The sequence below is a fragment of the Babylonia areolata genome, chromosome 1, assembly GCF_041734735.1.
Source record: "Babylonia areolata isolate BAREFJ2019XMU chromosome 1, ASM4173473v1, whole genome shotgun sequence".
NCBI classification, from domain to species: domain Eukaryota; kingdom Metazoa; phylum Mollusca; class Gastropoda; order Neogastropoda; family Buccinidae; genus Babylonia; species Babylonia areolata.
The window spans coordinates 9,037,603-9,059,500 of record NC_134876.1 but is presented as its reverse complement, the minus strand read 5'-3'; the positions used below and the strand labels follow the sequence as shown (position 1 = coordinate 9,059,500).

General features: G+C 41.3%; 1 protein-coding gene across 1 annotated transcript; it reads left to right on the top strand.

Moving 5' to 3' along the window:
* Window positions 1–228: 228 nt before the first annotated feature.
* Window positions 229–21,715, top strand: LOC143277070 (uncharacterized). The gene is made up of 3 exons (XM_076581838.1): window positions 229–321; window positions 2,552–4,626; window positions 7,518–21,715. The coding sequence occupies exons 2-3, from the start codon at window positions 2,707–2,709 to the stop codon at window positions 14,532–14,534; spliced, it is 8,937 nt and encodes a 2,978-aa protein (XP_076437953.1). The 5' UTR covers window positions 229–321; window positions 2,552–2,706; the 3' UTR covers window positions 14,535–21,715.
* Window positions 21,716–21,898: the final 183 nt, after the last annotated feature.

The following is a 21,898-nucleotide window of genomic DNA, read 5'->3' as shown; positions in this document are numbered from 1 at the left end:
CGTTTTCGAAATCCATACATCCTCCATCACGCAAAATTATGCGGAAGTGAAATGATGTAGTTACCTACGTTTCACCCAAACGACGACGACGAAGTTACGTTAATTTGTGAGGAATTTTCCTTTTTAAGACACTGAACCTCCGTTAAGCATTCCGCTCATAGTAAACGGCCTCTGCGCACGACGGAAATCAAAAGGGAAACGTGACCAACCGGGGAGTATGGCGAATGGAAAATATCCATGAAAGCTGGTTGAATGCAGGATATTTGTTTTCATGCCTTCTTTTCAGATTCCGTTTTGTGTCACTTGAATCAAAGAAGGCAAGTAATCTTGCAAATGTTATATGTTTTTGCTACAGTAACAAAAAGAAAAAAGAAAAAAAAGTCCTGACTTTGGCGAAGTATCAGCCCACACCAGAACGCGCGAAAAAAAAAAAAAAAAAAAATCACTGTGAGTGTGATACAGGTGTCTTTGAAAACGGTATGCATGGTTCACCTGCTTGCAAATTATTAGTCAAGCTCGACCAACAAATGTTTACTACAAGGTCGCCATAGCCAGCCTGCACAACACATTTGGTTGAGTGCCTAGCTCGCATTGATTCAAAAACTTGTGAGTTCGAATCCAGGGTGCAACATTAATGGATATCCAGGGTACCCATCAGATGTCACAGGAACTGGGCTTGCCCACCTTCCCATTTTGTGGTTCTGTACTGCTATTAGGCCCTTTAAATCACTGGTTGTCTCCATCCTATATGGATCTGAGACATGGGCACTGCTGATGTATGCTGAAAGAAGAATCAAAGTCTTTTTAACCAGTGCCAGAAGAAACTGCTTAACATCTCATGCACTGATGCAGAGAGCTTAAGGTGAACTTAACTGCATGAGGAGCTTGGTCAAGACACATGCTGGCCTCCAAGAACCCATTTCGTGAACTATTAAATGATGAGCTGGCTTGGTTTAGACACATCACTAGATGACATCCTCTCAAAAGCCATCCATGGCACTGTGGAAAGAGGATAGAAACGCAGGCAACAATGCAAGAGCAGTTCTGACAAAATCAAGGACTGGACAGATCACTTTCCCGGATCTTCTCATGATCACTGCCAACAGAACAGCATAGAGGAGGTCATCTGTTTCTTCAGCCCTCATGTCCCCCCAATGACTCCGAAGTAGAGGGACTAATATTAGTAATAATAATGATAATGAGTAGGCAGGGTTCAGCCTTGCCTAACGCCTTCTTGAAGGGGAACAAGCATTGCACTTGGTAACGACTTCCAGCCCCTCTCTTTCAGTTTCACAGCAACATACATGTCATGGTTTGCCTGGAAGGAGAAACATCAGATCCTTTAATTGGTCAATATGATAAAGTAAGGTTGTGTCATAACCTCCATGTTATTCACCTTGTCTTCATACTGTTCAAGTTCTGTGTCTCTGGCACATTCATAATAGTTTACCAGAACTCCAGATTACATGCTCATCAAGATTTACAATATGGCTGGTCTACTTACGTCAGCTGCATACTCTTCAGACAAATGCTGCACTTGACCCTCACAAATATACAGAACTTCCAGTGTCAAGGCCTCCAATGTTTGATCGATTAGTCAAGGCTTGCTGGGGTTTCTGATAGACCACCACCTTTAAGTTTGATACTTTGAGAAGAGAGAGGTCTTGGGCCAGGACATCAACACACCTTCCATCTCTGTTGATGTGTCCACTCTTGAGATTGATGACATAGATCTTCAGATAATTGGCTCCATCAGCAGCAGTAATCTGTCCCTCGGTTCAAAGGAAGTGAGATCAGTCCCAGAATTGGAAAGGCTGCCACCATCATGGGAAAGTTCAACAGGAGAACATGGCAAAACAAAATCTTCACAGAATGAACTAAACTGAAGGTCTACCAGGCATCCATACTGAGCACTTTGTATGCTGGGCACAATCCACTTCACATACACTTCTTGGGTCTAATAGACATCATCAGACAGGTTCAGAAAACAAAGACACTGAGGAGGGCAAGGTTCATGAGCCTGTCAGTCCTCAGCCAACAGGATCCAATGGACTGAGAAATGATAACTTCCAAAAGTGAAAAAGACATTGATCAACAACCAACTTGACTGAATCTCAAGATACTGGACGTCCGTGCTTGGTTTCAGAGATGTATGCTGAAGGAACATAAACTCAGCTGCCATCAATTGATACTTTATCTTAAGAAACATTGCCAAATACCATCTTTGTTGGAGAGAAACTGAAAGAATGGAAGCAGATTAATAACACAGCTGACTGGAAAAAAGGCAATGGAGAAGGCATGGTGATCCAGCTCCATTTTGTCAATAAAACATGAAATAAAAAAGAACATAGATTGCCTGTGGTATGTGTCCTGGGAGAATGTGTGAAAACTTCCTATTTCTTCATGAACAGGTCTACTGGGTCAGCTCTGACCCAGTCTGTCTGTCTGTTTTCTCTTTCTCTCTCCCTCTCTCTGTCTCTTTCTCTTCACTCTTGGCTGTAACATATCATTGAAATTGAAGGATATAAATTTAACTTTTTGTTTCAGGCAGGACAGCATGTGGTGTCCATGATGCATTGGGAGCACTACCACTGTACCAGAGAAAGTTTGCAAACACAGTGTGCCTGTGAGTTTACTGTGATGACTTTATTAGTAAATACATCTTTTGATTGGAGGTTTTGAGGGACGGAGGTTGTGCCAGTCACCATGAATACTGTTGTGAAGATAGAGATTGAGGGAGTACCAGAGGTGACAGAGAATGATGTCTACTTGGACATTGATGGAGCAGCGGAGGAGTGCATGCAGGTGGGAAATGAGGACAAAAAGCCTCCTCTGACCACCATAAAACAAGAGAGACTTTCCCCAATACACTGGCAGTGGAATCCAAATCTACACACCTCCAGTACAGATCACGATGCGGTCTACAATCCAGTAACCAAGAAAAAGAAAGTGCAGACTGGTGGCAGTGATGATGAAGAAGTTGATGTGGACACACCATACTGTGGAACACTTAGGGGACAGACTCAAGCCAGGACTGAGGCCAGGGGTAATCATCTTACCCCACTACCAGGATTGCTGAGGTTGGCTGAATTCTCAAGTCTGCTGGGCTCCAGATATACAGCTCAGAACAAAAAACCAGGCCATGCAAAGGCATTGGAAAAATCACAGAGGTCACAAAAAAGGTCAGCATCCAAGAAAACAGGTGCTGGCAAGAAATCAACTGCAAGGAGGTCCAACAGCAGAATGGTGTCGAATGTCGCCAAAAAATCAACAACCAAGCAGTCAGTATTATCTCAAAAGCTTAACAGTAATCCTCCATCAGATGTCATCAAGAAGACAACTGCCGAACCATTGAATCCTGTTGCAACTGTAAGAGAACAAAATAATAATGCTTTTTCAGGCATCAGTAAATTAACAAGCAGACAGTCATTGCCTGATGTAAAGAAGCCGAACCAGAACAGCTCTTTGAATGTTGCAAGAAAGTCAACTAGCAAACAAGCAAACTCTTCTGTAAGTGTTTCCAACATGTATGCTCTGACTGCTAAATCAGTCAGGACAACGGCTAACCCAGTGCAGCTTAGCTCTGGCAAGTCACAAGATACATCAGGTCAGAGTGTAGAGCATCACAACATTGAACCTGAGAGCAATGGGTTGGACAGAATTCACTCTAATGAACCACCTGCTCCCTGTCCCAATATTGTAAATAGTTTTGAAAAACCACATTCAGACTTGACACTTGAGACTGCTGAAAAATCCACACCTCTTGCCCACAGTCATAGTAAAGAAGTATCCTCTGCCCATGGTCTCAATAAAGGAGTGTTGCAAAAGGAGCAAAAAACAATGTTTGACTTTGTAGAGAAAAGTGCCAAGAAGATTAAATGTCCAGTATGTTGTGTTGAAATTGTTCAATGGAGTTTGAGAGGTCACCTGAAAACTGTGCATGATTTACCACTGAGGACTTGCACAAAATGCAGTATTGGTTTCACTGATCTGGACCAGTACAGTGAACATTATGCATTTCATTTACAACAGGAGGAGAATCAAATTGCAAGCATTCTGAGGTCATCTTATGTTCGGCAGCGATTGACAAGAAAACAAAGACAGATCATCAGAAAGGGAAAACAGACACCAGAAGCTGTCATACATAAAAACCCAGTGTCTTCTTTGCAAAGAAATAAACTTTCCCCCTTGAAAAGACCACAACATCGCAGCGTAACATCTCGTTCATTGTCTGAAAAGCCCTTTTTGTTTGGGAAAAGTCCTCAGAAGAAAATACTAGAGACTCTAAAAACCAGAAGGGAAACTTCAAGCGACAGGAGACAGCTTGGAACCTCATCCCTTTGCAACAGTTCTGATAAGAGGAAGTCAGAAGAAAAGGAAGATAAGTCGTGTTCTCATCTGTCTGAACCATCATCCGTTTTGGATCTTGCAGAACCATCTTCGCCATCTCTCCCATTTGAAGACTTCTCTGTTGATCTGGAAGATGACAGAACTGACTTACAAAAAAGATGCAGATCAAGATCAGCTTCTCCCAGTCCTTTTCTGCATACTCCACCATCAAAGAGGCAGAGGCTTGAGGAGTGTCCTGCTGACAGAGATATTGTTTCTGGCAACATCCGTGCAGAGGTAAGTATTTTTGTTTCTTCAGTTTAGGAATAAAGACAGACTGAAATGGACCTGCATATTGATTACATACTTCATGTGATTGCTTATAAATATCGGGAAGGTGGTGGAGGGAGATGAAAGTGGTGATCTGTGGAAAGACAGGAGACTCGGATTGATGCAATGCTGTTGTTTGGCGTTCCCTTTTTTCCATTGTTATTGATCTTGTAATGTACTTACAGATCAGCACTTTAAAATGTGGCATATATACTATTGGTCAGAGTACCCATTTTGTAATCAAGCAGTACAAAGTTCCATTGGCAGGTTGCAAAAGCAATCCTATTTGGAGGAGGCGCTAAGTTTGCTTATGCTCAGTAGATTTCTTTCAAAGTCCTTGTACAGTTATAGACTTAAGAAAACTGTTACTCAGTTTCTGCAGAGCAAACTTAGTGCTTCCTGTTCCACATAATTATTGGTTCCAGTGTTCAGCTTATGCATGAGTTGGGATCGATCTGATATGTCACCCCTCCATTGCTGGCATTATGCCTTGTGGAACTGTGTACCTTTCTGATTTCTGCTCCATAGGAAAACAATTGAATGAATGTTAGATCTTGTGTGCACAGAGCACATGGTTTAAAGAAAATGGCAACAAGGATATGCCAAGGATGCGTAGTTAAGAGCAGTCTGTCTGAATTGGCACAGAAAAGTTACATGTCCTCATGGTGACTTAACATGATAGACCTCTCCCTATTGATCAAAACATGAGTCTTAATCTGAGTCTGATGGGAAATTCTGTCAATGACTTGATCAAAGGGAGAGAAATACTGTAGTGTCACTCCAAAGTAAGGGAGGAAAACCTTGTGTTCTGTCTTGGTCAACACTTTCAGACATGAGCTGTTGAGTGAATCAGTTATGTGACTGGTCATAAACAGTATATCTGCTAAATGCTAGGTTAGAGGTTAAGGTCAAAGTAAAAAAATGGCATATTATTTTGGGGGGAAAAAAGATTGCATATAATAGAAAAGAAAAAAAATGAAGCCAGAAAAATAAGATGTTGCACCCAGTTTTAATCAAACTTTGTTGCTAGTATTTTGGTAATTGTAGGGATGAAACCCTTTTTGAGGGTCAAAGCCAGGTCTCTACTTGGAATTAATTAAGAATTAGGAGTTATATATGTATTTGACTTAGACTTGGAGCTTACATTTTTTAATCCAGCTTTTTATCAAACCAGGTACAGTGATTGATTGTGACAAAAACATGATAAAGTGATTAACCCTATCAAAATTGGAGGTCAGAAGTTTGGGTTACATCAGTGGGATCAAGGAATTATTTAATGTATACAGCTATACCGTATAGCCTCTGAAATATGTCATCTGGATCACTGGTATTTTTCTCACTCAACTGGAAATCAAAATCAATCCCTCCTTTAACAACCACACCCACTGACCCAGGCTGTTCTGTCACAGTCCCATGATCTGCAATCCCCAGAGAGCTATCAGTTCAGTGTCAGGTTGTCCTGTGGTCCTCCACCTGTGGAGATCCTGCGCTGCTGCAGAGTTGAGTTCAGGTTTCTGGTTTTCAGTGGCGCCTGTTCTGTTCTTCCATTGTGCAAATTTCAGCATGTCACAATCACAGTGGTAGTATGCATCCTGAAGATGGCATTCATTGCTTGGTCACAGAGCCATAAGTAGTCAGCAGCCCTCTGGATTGGAGACCATCTTCACATCTTTCCAAATCAAAGAAGAGACCCCCATAAATAGGCAGATGCCCAAGAGTTTCCCTTTTGTTCTTGGTGTATTATACTAGTTTATACTATGCACCGTTTCATTTTTTTTTAACTTGTGCTGATGTGTGGAAACAATTTTCAGTTTGTCTAAAAAGTGACCCTGCCACAGTTGGGTGTGTGTGTGTGTGTGTGTGTGCATACTGTATGTGCACACATCCGTGACAGACTTGAATGTTTGTATTTTCTTAATCTTAGCCACTTTGTTAAGCATGTTGGTGTACACTGCTGGTCAGGCATCTGCTTAGCAGATGTGGTGTAGCATATGGATTTGTCTGAATGCAGTGACACATCCTTGAGTAACTGAACTGAACCGAGTGTAGCCACTATTACTACTACTGGTACTGATACTTCTGATTATGTATACATATATGATAGTTGTGTCCGACTTCAACCATCAGAACAGCAGAGGAGGCAACTCCTGTCCCAACTATCTGGGCTAGAATTTTATTATAGTGGAGAGTGTCTTACCCAAGTTACGTCCTCACTCTCTTGGCCAAGAGGGTTTTAGGACAGTGGGTGTTGGGATGGTCCCAAAGGCCAACTAGCCCCCACGGCTGCAGCACTAAGAGTCAGTGCAAAATTGCCTCCCATTGCAGTGGAGAAACCATTGATCATAGTTCATACAGCTCTCACTTTGCTGTTGACCCAACTGTAAACTGATGCCAGTCTTTGATGACATAAGTGTTCTGGTGGACTTTAAAACATACTTATAAATACAAGTTATAGTTATACTCTGTAGGAACCAGGGTTGGTAAAAATGGTATGTCCACACAGGGAAATCTGTTGTGACAGAAGTAATACAATTCAATGCAGTGTATGAAAAGGAACAGGCAACACTTAGGTAATCATAGTGACTCAGCTGCAGCAGGTGGGCTCATGGAGATCTAACTTGATTATTTGACAGAACTATACTTTTGCTGAAGGAACAGGTGTGGTTGCAGCTGACTTGGGGATTCTCATTCGGGAAGAGTAGTAATGGTAGCCCATTTAGGATGAGTTGTAGCCCATTATTCACCCACAACTTATAAATTGTTTTCTTATTCCAGGGCATGACACACATACATGTGTATTTTAATTATCTAGATAGATTCAACCATAACGCATTGAAAAATTCTTTTTTCCCCTGCAGGCAAAAGTGTCCCTGGTGCCACTGGAGGCAGCGTGCCAGCCTTTCAACTGCAAGACCTGCTTGAAAGCTTTCTATACTGCCCTTGCTTGTCCAGGGTCATTTCGACAGTATTTTCAGCACAGATCACATGCTTATAAACCTTCAAAGGGATCAGCACATTCTAACCTGCTGAGTTTGAACCAGGAAACATCTGGTGCCTGCAAACCTACTACAGGATCAGTGTGTTCCAGCCTGCCGAGTTTGAACCAAGAAACACCTTCTTCTGTCACTTCAGAGGAAGATTTATGTGAAGAAACTGATGCCTTTGATAAAGATGAAGAGGATGAAGCAGTTTATGTTTCTCCTCCAAGTGTGTCACCTGGAGTTAGACCAGAGGTGGTTCAGGACAGTATTCAAGTTTCTTCAGGGAAAGATCATGGTGAAACAAGTAATTATGAATGTGAAGTTTGTCATAAACGTTTCCAGTTTCATTCGGAACTGTTGAGGCACCATCCATATCATTCATATCAGTTTGCATGTGGATTTTGTCGAAAAGCATACCAGCAGAAAGCAGACCTGTTTGATCACTTTGAGATTGTGCATGGAGGTAAAATGCGGTTCAGGTGCAAATATTGTGAGAGGAGATTTGAAGATCTTGTGCACTTTCAGACGCACATCAAAGTGCACAAGGATGGAACAGTTGTGAGGTGCACAGTGTGCAACAAGAAATTCAGCTGTTCAAGTCAGATGTTGCTGCATTTGAAAAACAGCCATGGCCCTTGTGAAGTATGTGGCAAAAAATTTCTTCAGGAAAAAGAGTTTGTGAAGCACATGAAAATGGCCCATGTGAAACAGCCCAGACAGGTGGGGCCAAAACGGTTGTACTGCATATTGTGTGCAAGGGCTTTCCAAACTGTGCAGGGGTTTTTGTCACACAAGAGGCGTCACCTCAGTGTTGCATCAACATCACTGTATGCTCGTACTGTCAGGACAAACAGAGCTGTTCCACCGTCAAGTGTTGCTGCTCCTCAGAATTCAGCTGCTGCCTCGAAAGAAGTGAACACATCTGTTAGAACTATGCGGGAAAGAAGTGCGGTAGTGCGACCAGACACAAGAGCTTCAACATCTAAGCCTTCACCTGCAAACAAGAAGGAAAGTAAAGTTCCAATTTCTAAGCGCAGGAGCTTGGATTCCAGACCCAAATCTAATTCTCTGAAGTGCAAAGTGTGTCACAAACTAATGCATTCACTTACCAGTTTGAAGAGCCATTATAGCCATGCTCACAATGGTGTACCCCTTCCAAAGTCCTGCAAAGTTGGAAGCCTTCACCAGTGCCCAAAATGTGACAAACATTTCTTTTTCCAAACCAGTGTTTTTCGCCATATTCAGCGTGCTCATGGCAAAGGTATAGGTCAGACTAAACAAGATCTCAGAAAAGAGAAGCCATGTGCACAGAAGTGTACAAAATGTGGTAAAACCTTTGGCACCAGATGTGGGAAAGCGTACCTGGCTCACACTCAGTTCTGCCATGCCAAACAGCCACACAGTGGGCATGGCAGTAGGAAAGATCAACCCTCACAGTTGAAGTGCGTACTTTGCGAAAAACATTTCATTTTGGAGAAAAACCTGAAAAGACATATGATTATCTCTCATCGTTTGACAAAGAATGAAATGTCTGACAATATGAAACACAAAAAAATTGTGAAACCAGAATGCAAGACAGAAAATCCTCAGTTGTATTTGTGTAGAATTTGCAATGAGTGTTTCACAACAAAAAAATCACACAAACTCCATCAGTTCAACAGGCATAGTGGGAAATCAAATTTGTCTCAGTGCAGATTTTGCAGGAAAACATTCACAAGAAATGACAATTTACTTTCCCACATCAAAACACAACATCAGGGAAAATTGCCATTTTTATGCAGAGGGTGTAATCAAGAGTTCAACACATCAAAAGCTATCTTTCTGCATGCGTGTCAAGGTGACATTTCAAAATATTGCGAACAAGAAGAGGCAAAGTCTTGCCAGGATCTGACTGAAACTAGCCAGACTGAAAGTCCAGAATACCGCTACAGGTGTGCTACATGCAACATTGGCTTTTACATTGCTCGTGAGTGGACAAAACACATGCAGAAACACTTTGACAGTGACAAGAAGGACTCTGTTGAAATTTGCCAGGACAGTGATATAGATGAAGAGTTCAAGGTGGACAGTGTTAACATTTCAGATCGGGAAGCAACACACCCCATATACTCAGATAACGAGGCAGTTTTCCTGGCAGAGGGAGTGTCATCTGACGATGAGCAGCTGAAAACAGGTGATATCTGTGAAGGCAGTCAGTCTGCAGACAGTATGAAAACCAGCCATGATCTTGCACAGCAGAGTGCAGCTGGAAATTTGATTGAAGAAAAGGAAAGCAAACCAGGGCATAGTAAAGGAACTGGATTGTCCAGTGAGTCTCAGAATAACCAGAGTGATGTGGCAGGTACTCTGGCACTCGACACAGCAGACAAAAAGGATAACAGCAGCATTGCTTTTGAAAGCCAAGTGGTGCATCCTTATTTGGAAACGCAAGATGAGCTGTCACTGCATGCCTTTGAGAAGCTGTATGAAGATGCATGGAATTCAGAATATGCTGCAGACACAAAGGGGTCTTCCACACCAGCAGAAGGAATTGTCAGAGGAGGAGAAATAGATTGTGGAAATACTGTTCACAGCAAGCCTGATGCTAGTCCAGCAGTTTGTGTTCATATGGACAAAGATCAGAATAAAGAAGAGAGAGGAGATACATCGGATGGTAGATTCCAGAGTGTCAGAGAAAGTTTACCTCCAAAAGAACCTGGCTCAGGTACAGAGAAAGAAATCCAAAATATAGAGGCTTCAAGTTATGAAGAGCTTGTGCATCAAACTCAGTTGTTGCTAGACAAAACAGTTGGAGAACAGTCATTAGAAAACTTTGAAGCTAAAGAGTTGATCAGCAAGGCTCGGAAGGATGCGGAAGAGAGTTTGGAAGAAAAGTTTGCAATTGCAGAAGAAATCATCAGTATGCATGAAGGCACAGCTGCAGTGGTGGATCACCAAAATAAAGAGCAAGTGCATATCAATAACATATTGAGTGCAGAATATGAGACAAGTACAAGTTCTGATACCCCATCATTGGACACTGGTTTTACTTTCCAGATTTGTAAGAAAATGTTTGTAGATAAATTCCGTTTGAATGTGCACAAATGTGATATTGCTGAGTGGAATACAAGTTGTGCAACAGTCAGTCCAGAGCTCACCCAAACTACAAATGAAAACTCATCAGATCTTTCAGAGAAGGCAGTTGGGTTGAATAGCAGAAACTGTAAAATGGATCAGTCAACTGAAAGTGAAAAGCACCAGCACTTCAGAGAACAGTGCACTACTCAAAGCCCCAGCAAAACTGGAGCAAATGGCTGTCATGAATCAGAACATGTGTGTCAAACAGAAGTTACAGGGACTACAGAATTAGCCAGAACACCCATAGACAGTTCATTTGAGATCCACCAAAGCCAGGCAGACAACACCAGTGATGTTGCTAAATCTGACTCCATTCAGACACATGCTTGTGTAAGTATGAAAGGGAAAGATCAGAGTCTGTCTTTGGAAAAAGAAACCCAAAATATCAAAATGTGTGATACAGACGCTGAAGATCAAACAGCAAAGGAACATGGAATTACAGGAGATATACAGCAGAAAACAGAAGGCTACAAAGAGCTCCAAGGCCAGAAAAGACTTGTGAACAGTTACATGCAGAAGTGTGTCACAGTGTTGAGGAACAGATTAGCATTGAAAGATGATGCAAAACTGCTTAGAAAAGGGGAGAAGAGGCAAACCATGCAAGATGGTGCTGGTGTGCAGGAGGCACAAGAAATGTCTGGCAGTGAGAACGGCTCAGCTACAATTAAACAAGGGAACACAAGCTCTGTAGATGGTGTCAGACTAACAGGAACAAAGTATGAATCAACAAAACATAATATTTTTGATATTATATCTTCAGAAAATTGTGTGCGGTGCCCGGAATGTGAACAATCATGCAAAGATGAAGATGATTTGAACCTGCATGTTTGTGGAACATATGGTTCTAAGGAACAAAAAGATGCCCACACATCAGTGTCCAGTACAGAATTTTCTGCTAAACTGGCCAGTGATGATTCATTCCAACATGCTCATTTGTGTAGACAAAAAGATGTGAAACTGAATGAAAACACTGGTATGAGCCATGTCCCAGCTTACAACTCGCATTATCAGACTGTCAGTATCTACAAAGAGCAAGCATATGAAAATGTGGACAGCACATTATCGATTGCTCATGATAATCTTCCTTCAGATGATCTGAACACTGATGGCGACATTGATAGCCATGATAGTCAGAATCATGTGGACCAAACCTCCGGTGGTCAAACTGCAGACTTTAGTATGGATCCGTTGAAGGAGTCGTTTGTAAATCAGAATGACCATGTGCCTGCAAGATCAAGCAGGTCATCACAAAAAGAAAGAAACTGTGTGGGGAAAAAAGAGCAGGACAAAATATATAACAATGATAATGGTAGCACATGTCAGAATAAAGACTGCAAAGATCACCTGGATGATGATGATGATGATGGCAAGCACCTCAACTTGTCACTGGAAGTGCGGGAAAATAATCCGAGATTGTGTGTCCTAACAGGTAGCAAGGATTCAGAATGTAGACTGACAGAAGATGAAGCCTTAGAGTCTGCTGAAAAGAAGGGTGATCCTTCACTTTCTGCAGTCATACCTGACGATGAAGACACCCAGGGTACACCAGAAGGGGAGCCAAGAACGATGATTCATGAAAACATGGATGTGTTTTCCTCCAGGAGCAGCAGAATGTTAGAAGACAAGCGTGAGCAAAGACTGAATATTTTTGACATGTTGTCATCAAACTCTGTGACCTGCCCAGTCTGTGACAGTCCATACACAGATGAGCATTTACACTTAGACTGTCAAGGAATGTCAACAGAACAGAACTTACTTCTTTCATCAGCAGCACTTGAACAGGAAATGACTTGTAAGGAGGCATCTCTTACTGAAGAGGCATTCATTTCAGACAAGAGTGAAAGTAATGGTCAACAGTTAGGCCCTGCAGACCACAGAAACGATGGAGAGTGGGTTGAGAACAGTACGCAACATCAGAGACAGAATGACTTGGGTGAATATCTGCCTGTGGGTTTGTATATCAGGAAGCATTGCACTGAAAACCACCAGAAGCAGGAACACACAAAGGACCCAGTGCTGTGTGATTCTCTTCCTTCAGAAAACAGTGTGCCTGAAAAAGTTCCAGTGGCCACTGTTGAAAAGCAGAATGGACATTTTTTAAGTGAGACTGCTGCTTCGCAAGGTCCCCATGCAGAAAGCTCTGCAACAGAATTCACACCCAAAATAAATGTGAATAAAATGGCTGATAAAAGGCAACTGACATCTGGAATAAACACACATTATACTTATAGTCCAGCTACAGTACATAATACAGACATTGTAACAGATGAACGTAAAATTATGACAAGATTCATGGCATCCAAACTGAATCCAAAACTCAAGAAAGGCAGTGAGGGTCAGAAGGAAACTAGGGACAGTGTTAAAACCGTTAGCCAACCTGAAGAATCAGGTGTGGTGGTTGGCAAGGTGCAGCAAGATTGTACTGACCATGGACCTTATGGTGTGGGGAGGAAGCCTCATGAAAATACAACACGAGAAAGTGTGCAGAGTTTCATGAGAAGACTTGTGCGCAAAGTATCACTGGAACAGGATAAGAAATCAAGAGGAAATGAAAAAGAACCTGAATGTATTCACGAAGATGCAGAGAGACACACACAAGATGCTATGGAAGGGACACTAGAAAAAAGTATACACACTGAGGAAAAGCAAACTGAGACATGCAACACAAAGCGCAGAAGCAGCCAGGATGGTGATGAATATGGGAAACAAGACACAAGATCCAATATATTTGATATCCTGTCACTGGACAATGTTACAACTTCTCAGGTCAGTGAGGAAGAATGCGGCAACAAAGATACTGAGGAATTGCAACACATTTGCAGCATGCCATCAAAGCAGAATATTAACCATCCCCCTCTATCCACTGTGGACTGCTCATCACAACCAAGAGAGATGAAAGAGGAGACATCAGACTTTGCCGGTCAGCCAGGTGCCTCAAATTACAGTGACCATAACGCCCATCACCATGCACAGGGTGACTGCAGTCAGAACATGGAGGATGTGAACAACACATCTGTCCAGTTTCTGGCTGCATGTACTTCTGATAACCAGACAGAAACTGAGCTCAGGAAACAGCTAACAGAGCTCCTGCTGAATAGCCAACAAAGTACCTCTTCAGCTGATCACATGTCAGACTCTGCGACACACATCTGTGATTCAAGTGTTAATAGTGGACATGGTGTTGCCCAGTGCTCGGGACGGAATGGTAGTGCTCTGTCAAGAAACAGCAGTAGCCGGTTAAATGGACCATTTGAATACCTTGATGAATATGTGACTGGTTCAGGTTTCAGTGTGAGACAGCTACAGCAGACACTAGGCTTGAACAGCTGCAAGGACAGTGAAAAACATACCACAAATCACCTGGACACTAGCACCTCCAAACAGCCATCAGCTCATGAAATAGAAACATTAGTACAAAATGAGTGTTTATCCAGCAGATCTGACCAGCAGAAGGAAGCTCATGAAAATCAGGGCAGAAACGGTGTGCAAAGATACGTCCAGAATTTGCGGAAGATGTTGAAGCTTGATGAGGGTTTGCTGTCCACAAAGAAGGGAACTAAACATGGTGATACTGCAGAACATTCAGAGGGGCAGTTTGAGCACAGTCCCCAGGATGAGAACCTGAGTCAGGGTGCAGATGACAATCAAACAGCTTCTGTTAGAAGCAGAAAGAGTGGTTCCTCGAAAGCGAACAGAAAAGCGGAAGCAGCTGCACTGCCTACCACTGAGAAAAGACTGAACATCTTTGATGTCTTGTCAGACAATAATGTGTCCTAGTGACAACAGACAACACCAGTTGTATGTTGTTAACCCCTTTACACAAGAATTGAATGTTTGTGTCAAATGTGAAAACAGTGGTACATATTTCATGCATTTCACTTGCTAGAGAAGCACACATATAGGGGATAGAACCACTGAATGGATTTTCTGTTCAGATAGACTTGAATTATTTATTGATATTCTGTTGAATCAGGCATACTTTCTGGTTAAATTGTAGTGGTATGTATGAAAGGGTTGGGTTGGAGCTATCTTTGAAAATTTGTTAACAAGAATTTCTAGATCATTTGCCTATGCAGACATGAAAGAATTCAGCAGTAGGCAGTATACATTGAACTGTGTATTTAACATTGTTGCAGATCAGTTTAAAAAAAAAAAAAAAAAAAAGCAACAAAATGGACAAAATGGAATCCTCTGACAGACTCTTAATCTCCACGCTTTTCAGAACCTGTTCATTTTTATGTTTAGAGAATTGTATAATAATCTTGTAAGACTAGAATTAGTAGAAAGGTTTGGGTAGTGTATCAGGAAAAAATTTGACAAATTTATGGTTTGTCTTTTTGGATTGGTGATATTAGACAAACAACATGTGTGTGCAGCCAACTGAATACATTTCAGTTGACTTGAATATTTGAGTGTAACAAAGAAGGTAAAAGACTCTTCATGTAACACTGTAGGAGCACAAAAATATTCCATAATTGAATGATTTTGTCTCTGTCATTGTTGTTATAAATGGTGCTGTTATCAAGTAAACTGTTGGAACATATTTGGTGTGGCATTATTTTGACTTCTCAGAATTCCAAAACCTGTTCATGTTCTCTGCAGAACACAGGAGTACTGCCCTGGTTTATTATTTTTAACTCCAGTTTGTTGATTCATGTGTGTAGTCAAAGTGAGTTGATGTTATGACCCAGGGTCTGTGCATGTATCTGTTGTAAACTTTTTCAGCTACTGCAAGTGGCTTACAGACCTAAACTTAGTAGGTATGAATATAAAAGACCTTTAAAGTTATCTGCATGCTTTGTGAAGATTTGGTTAGCAGGGTTAGATGTCAGAGTTCAAGGTGAAAACACTGTGAAATGGAAAGATGTGGAACCTGGTTTTGGACTGAATGTTCAAAGATAAAGGTCACATCAGGGTTGATGTCTTTTGGCTGTGGTCAGATACATGTTTTATTGAATATTTCCCCTTTAGTCACAAATTATCAGCTGTTCATTATATTGCTCGGAATGTCTGTTGTTAGTTGTTGTTTTTTGTTTTGTTTTTTAATAATGTTTTTAGAGGTTGTGTAAGGGAAATGCAATACACAGTTTTCTTTAGACATTGTATGTGCATTGTAATTGTCATGTTTTTAGTACTTATGTTTGACTTTCAGCTAAACAGTTATTTTCATCTGAGCAGAGTATACCAAGTGGAATTCTGCAGATATTAGATGAATGAATTTTCTTCAATGGGAGAAGGGGAAAAAGTGAAAACCTGTTGTCGTTTTTTAATTTATACATCCAGCCCACAGGGGCAGAGAAATAGTGTTGAATCAGAGTGAGCTCTGCTGATCAGCTGAAAGTTTTTTTGTTGTTTTTTTTTGTTTTTTTGTTGTTGTTTTTTGCTGCCCCATCATCTGCGCCGTTTCAGTGGCATTACACCCACGCCGCTCATTTAGATTCCCCCATACTCGGCCACACCCGGGTTCGTCCATCGCAGTCCCGGCGTCGGCAGTCCACAGGGAACCATCGATGTTAGGTCGCCTGGAGGCCACACACCAGAGGAGACCCTGCACTGCTGCTGAGTCACTTCGGTGGTGTTCAGTGGTGCCTGTTCTGTTTTTAACGTACTTAGGACACCACCTACTAAGCCCCCTACTAACGACAATAATGGCTTAGTCGCGGAGCCAGACTGAGTGAGCGTCTCTCCCAGAGTGGAGACCGCCACCACGTCCCTCAAACAACAGCCCCCCATGAATCCGCCAACACCGACGACATTGACAGGACTCCCCCCAAGCACGGAAGTGGAGGGGTATCGAAACAGAGGTCACCATGAGAGCAGGGCATGAAAGGTCACAGACTTTGAGACTATTTTGTTTATATTGATGACGATGAAGGAGAAGGAGGATGACGATGATGATGACGATGTTGCTATGGAAGTCAATTTTGGTTTGGGACTGCGTGACAAGGCTGTACTCTACGCTTCCTGTCATAATGATATCCCGGCGTTAACCAGGCCCGAGAGATACAGACACTTGAGTGTTGGTCTGGTAATTAGAGCAACACACCCAAAGACGCATCCTTGAAGTGGATGACACTCGACTGTGTGGTCCCATTCTCCCCATTTAAGCCCACAGCACACTCAACTCTGGGTAGGAGCCGGCCACGGGCCGAAAAACCCACCTCCGCTGGGATTCGAACCTGCGTCCTCCCAGCCGTCAGTCCGCGACGCTAACCACTTCGCCACGGCGGCTGGTGATCAGCTGAAAGTTACCAGAGAGCAGAGCAGGGTCTTCTGTGGTGGATATTTCCATTAGTTGTGCCACGGGCCATGCATGAAAAGATCCCTGTGGACTGTTGGTCCTTAGACGGATGGAATGAACTGGTTGTGGCTGTACTGTTGGCAAGTCAGTGAGTGTTGTCAGAGTGACACCCTCTTCAACAACCACAGGAGATGAGGCAGAAAAAAACTGTTTCATGACCTAAAAGTCTAGTCTGTTGCATGGCTTAGGACTGGGTAATATGTGTGAAGACAGCTTTGGTTTCATTAATATCCAGGTGATTTATGAGGATCCCTTTGGCGACAGCTTGTAAAAAAGATAATAATAATAATTATTATTAATTAATTAAAAATAAAATCACCCATGATGTTCAGATTATCATTTTGTTCAGCTGCAAGGAATTTAAAATGTCAGAGGTTGTGGGGGAAGCAGAAATACTAGAAATAGGGAAATGTTAAGAATCAGCGATTCATGTTATTGTGTTCCATCACAAACAAGAGAGGACTATTTGAAGTATCATGCAAGTGGATGGATTGTAAGTTGCAGGTCATTTGCAGCATGTGTTTTTAGAAGGAAATCATTTCTGTTGTGCATGATTGATTGGTGAAGCAGACCGCAGTGGTGTCACTCATAATTTGATTGGTCAGTTCCTGTTTTATTGTGTGTGTGTGTGTGTGTTATTTGCAAAGTGTGTGAGTTTTGATAAGGTTTTTTTTTTGGTGTTTTTTTGTGTGTTTTTTCTCAAGTGCATGTATTCAATTTTTAGAATGTTGGCCTTTGGTGATGATTTTATGTATGCGAAATTATAGTGAGATATGGTTCAGTTTGCAAGATGATGGTTTTTTGTTTTGTTTTTTAATTTTATTAGCTGATTGTTCTCACAAGACTATGGTTTTGAAGATGAGGTGTATTTGTTTCATAAATCCAAAATTGTGTTTCTGTGTGTGTTGGGGATAATCAGTTCTAGATTCAGCATCTCCTAGTCATAAATACATCTTCACAGGTGCTCAAAAAATGTGTGTTCACTTACATTGAAACCCAGAGAGTGAAGATGATTTTGTAATGTCAAAAATATACACAACTCTGAGAAAACTACATTCTTTGTAAATAATATTATAAACCCCCTCTGCATTGAAGTTGCCCCTATTGATATGTGAACTAAGCAAAGCTCCTTCCTTCCAGTGACTGCCACTGAAAACATGTGCTTGTACTTTTGGTATGCAACTGCGCAAGTGAATGTATGCACATGCACACAGGTATGTTGTGTTGTTCAGTGCCTAAGACTACTAACAGTAAATGCACTGTGCTTGTTGACTCTTGTTTACCAAATACCTGACCTGTGATTCAGCTAGTTGAATGAATGTAACCCATCAGGGTGTTTGCTGTTTCCCATGAGTTTGTGACTTGTGTTAGAGAAAGGTATAATACATTAGTGGTGGTGTGGACCAATTGATCAGTGTGAGAGAGAGAGACAGCTTTGCATGGTGGTGGACATGTGCTCATATGGGTTTCCCTCAGTGGCACTGGAAAGACCAACCTGGAGCAAGGCGCAGGTCATCCCGACTGTGCAGCAGTACACGTTGCCGGCGTTTTACACCCTTGTGTCCTTTGTATTGCGCCATTCCTGGTGCTGTGTTTTGACATGATCATACAGACGATCACCCAAGGTGCTGTTTCGACTAAAGACAGTGGTAGGCAACACACGCCACTAGCAAGTTAATGTCAACAGACTTCAGTGCAGTCCCTTGGCTGTTCCTGTGACTGTGCATGAATCTCATCAAGCACCTGTGGCATGAAGAGGACAGACGGGTGAGAGCACTCATTACCTGACCCATAAACTTTGATGAGCTGTTTCCAAGCACTTGTGATGGCTGTTTGACCGCATCTTGCCCTATAATGACAGGTTTTCAATAACAGCTGAAGAGTTGCCATATCCTGTATTAATTTTATTACCTTTTTAATCCTGTCAAAATCAGACAATGCTTGTATTATCCCCCAGTCTCTCCCTCCCCTCTCTTTTTAAAATCTGAAGTGACTGCGAAAGGTTAATCTACTGTGTCCACTGGTTTCTCTGCAATTGTTTAGTTATTAGTAAGCAAATATATATGTGAATATTGTTGTTTATTGCAGAATACTGTGGACATTTTTAATTTGTCTTCACATTGAACTTGAAATGCATCTTTCAAGATCTCATTCACCTGCATTTGCATTACTTGTTACCCCAATTCAATAGAAATAAGAAAAAAAAAAGGGTCAAAGTCTGTGTTAGCAGACTTCACTTGGGTTGGGGTGTATACGCATTCTGAACTTAAAAAGACCCCATGTCTGTCAGTCTCACTCGCTGTTGCTCTGTTAGCAATGCACATAGATAATGGTTTATCTCTGTACAATCATCACACCCGTGATTTGTCACTGTCTGTTGGCTGTTGATAACATTGTAAATATATAAGAGTTATGCATGCGTGTGAATGACTGGTGTGAAAGCGCTTAGATTTGTCTCTGCACAAGATTCAGCACTATATAAATACTATTATTATTATTATTTATATATCTTGTGTTTTCCATTTTATGAGCGTTCACGCTGTTGATTCCCCCATGGGATGCCAGGGTCTTTCAGTATAAATAGCATCCCCACCTTCTCGAAATTCTTTGCTAGAAATTTTCTTTTCTATTGGTTTCTTTATTTCTGCCCTTTTTCTTTTTCTTCCTTACTTCACTGTTTTCTCCTTTTTCTGCCTTCCCAGTCCATTCCTTTTTTTTGAGCAAACCTTGATCCTTTTTTCCCCACAGTCTATGATGTACTATATGTGCGGTTTTGGTCTGGTGACTAGGTAGTGAAATTGTCAACACTGAGATGGGCCCAAGCTGTCCATTCTGCAGTTTTATTTGCCAGTATGGCCATTAATTTTTTTTTTTTTTTTTTTTTTTTTTTTTTTTTTTTTGGTTTGGCTTTAAAGTTGTTGTTTTTTTTAAATCCTCATTTATGATTTTTTGATAAATTAAGCAGAAGGGCTGATGTCCTCTGCACGGTCTCGTCTCATTTTCCCTAAGTATCTAAATAGTTCAGATAATGAGTCATGAACTGTGTTTTGTGGGTTGGCCTTTGTGGGTTTTTTTTTTTTTTTGTAGATGTGACACTGACAGTTCTGTGTTGACACAGTTGAGCATTTGTATGGTTTGACTGTGCTGATATGGCTGTGTGTGGTCGGCTGGATTTTGAGCAACAATAAACTATGAACATTGATCATTTTGAAATGTATATTATGCCTTGGAACAATCTGCTTTATAACTAGATATAGTATTATATGTTCTGGGGTATCCTATTCTCAGTTTATGACAATCTAACCTTTGAATGAAAGGATACTTTCATCAGATCTTTTCCATTTGTTTCAACTGTTTCATATGTACAATGAAGTGTGAGCTGAAACAGCTGTTGCATTTGGTTCAATAACTAATTTCATAATTTACATTCATTTGCAGATAGTGGAATATGAAGTGTACATTATTATGGAACAACTTACATGTGTATAATATGTGACAGATCTCAACTCAATACAGTTAAGTTCTTTTGTCTTTTCAGTTCCCTGTTGTTTCAGTTATGGTGTCACTTTTACAAATTTGTTGTTTCTTTGGTTTCTGCCCACCGTTCATTGCATTTGAAAATTTTATTCTTTTCATTTGCTTCCTAAAGAATGCAGTGGATGTGATACATTCAAGCACGAGGGTGAAAGGTATAAAAAATTTTTATAAATCATTACTTCAATTGGCATTAGTGTGGTTAGTTTGTATGGATGTGAAATTTTATGATTTTCTTGAATTCTCACAGGCCATTTGTTCAAATCTTTTGGGGATAAAAGGAAAGCCAGGCTATTAAAGAGTTGCACTGATTGTACTGGTATTTTATTGCTGTCTTTGCTAGACTAAAAAGTTACCAGCTAGTGAAAAATAAAAGGAAACTGCCTGCTCGTAGTCTCAAACAGGTTATCCCCTACAATGTTTCAGTTCCTTATAATGTACATCCCAGTAAACTCACACACACAATTAAAACCTATAACCATCAGCAAACAACTCACGCTGGAACACAAGCAAGCAGTTCACAAACATGGCCAAAGAGAACTGTGATGGATCTGGGTATTATGTTTGAATGATGGAAACCAATGGTGGAGACCAAAATGGACAAAAGAGGGAATGAATGGACAGAAATAATGCATGCTAAATCATGGATTTATGTTGAGTATAATGCTGTTACACATCTCTGTATGTGCTTCTTATTTGTATGTGGTGAAATACCATTTTAATGTAAAGCCTGCACCTCCTTCCTACCAAGAGATGATTTCTTATTGTGGAATGTGTGTGTACAGTTTGCTTTCTATTTAAGCACCTGTTATCAGTGTTTTTGTAAGCTGACATGACACTGCCAACATGACCTGTCAGCAACTTCTGTGGTTTCAGATTGAAATAAATGCTTGAAATGAACCAAATTTCGAAATGCTCTGTCCACTTTCTTTGTCTGCAAACATTGGGCTTTTTGTGTGGTGGCCCATTACCTCAGTTGGTTAGAGCGCCGTGCTGATAACGCGGAGGTCGTGGGTTTGACCCCTATGTGGGCCAGCCTGTATTTTTAAGCGCGTTGGGTTACGCTGCTGGTCAGGTCAGGCATCTGCTTGGCAGATGTGGTGTAGCGTATATGGATTTGTCCAAACGCAGTGACGCCTCCTTGAGCTACTGAAACTGAAACTGGGCTTATCAACAACAACAAAAAAAATTTTTTCCTCACAGACTCTTCATTCCAGTCCACAAAAATGATCCAGCTAAACAACTCGGCTACTTCCTTTCTCCCTTTTCCTTTACTCATGTGCAAGTAAAACCTGCACTGGTTGAC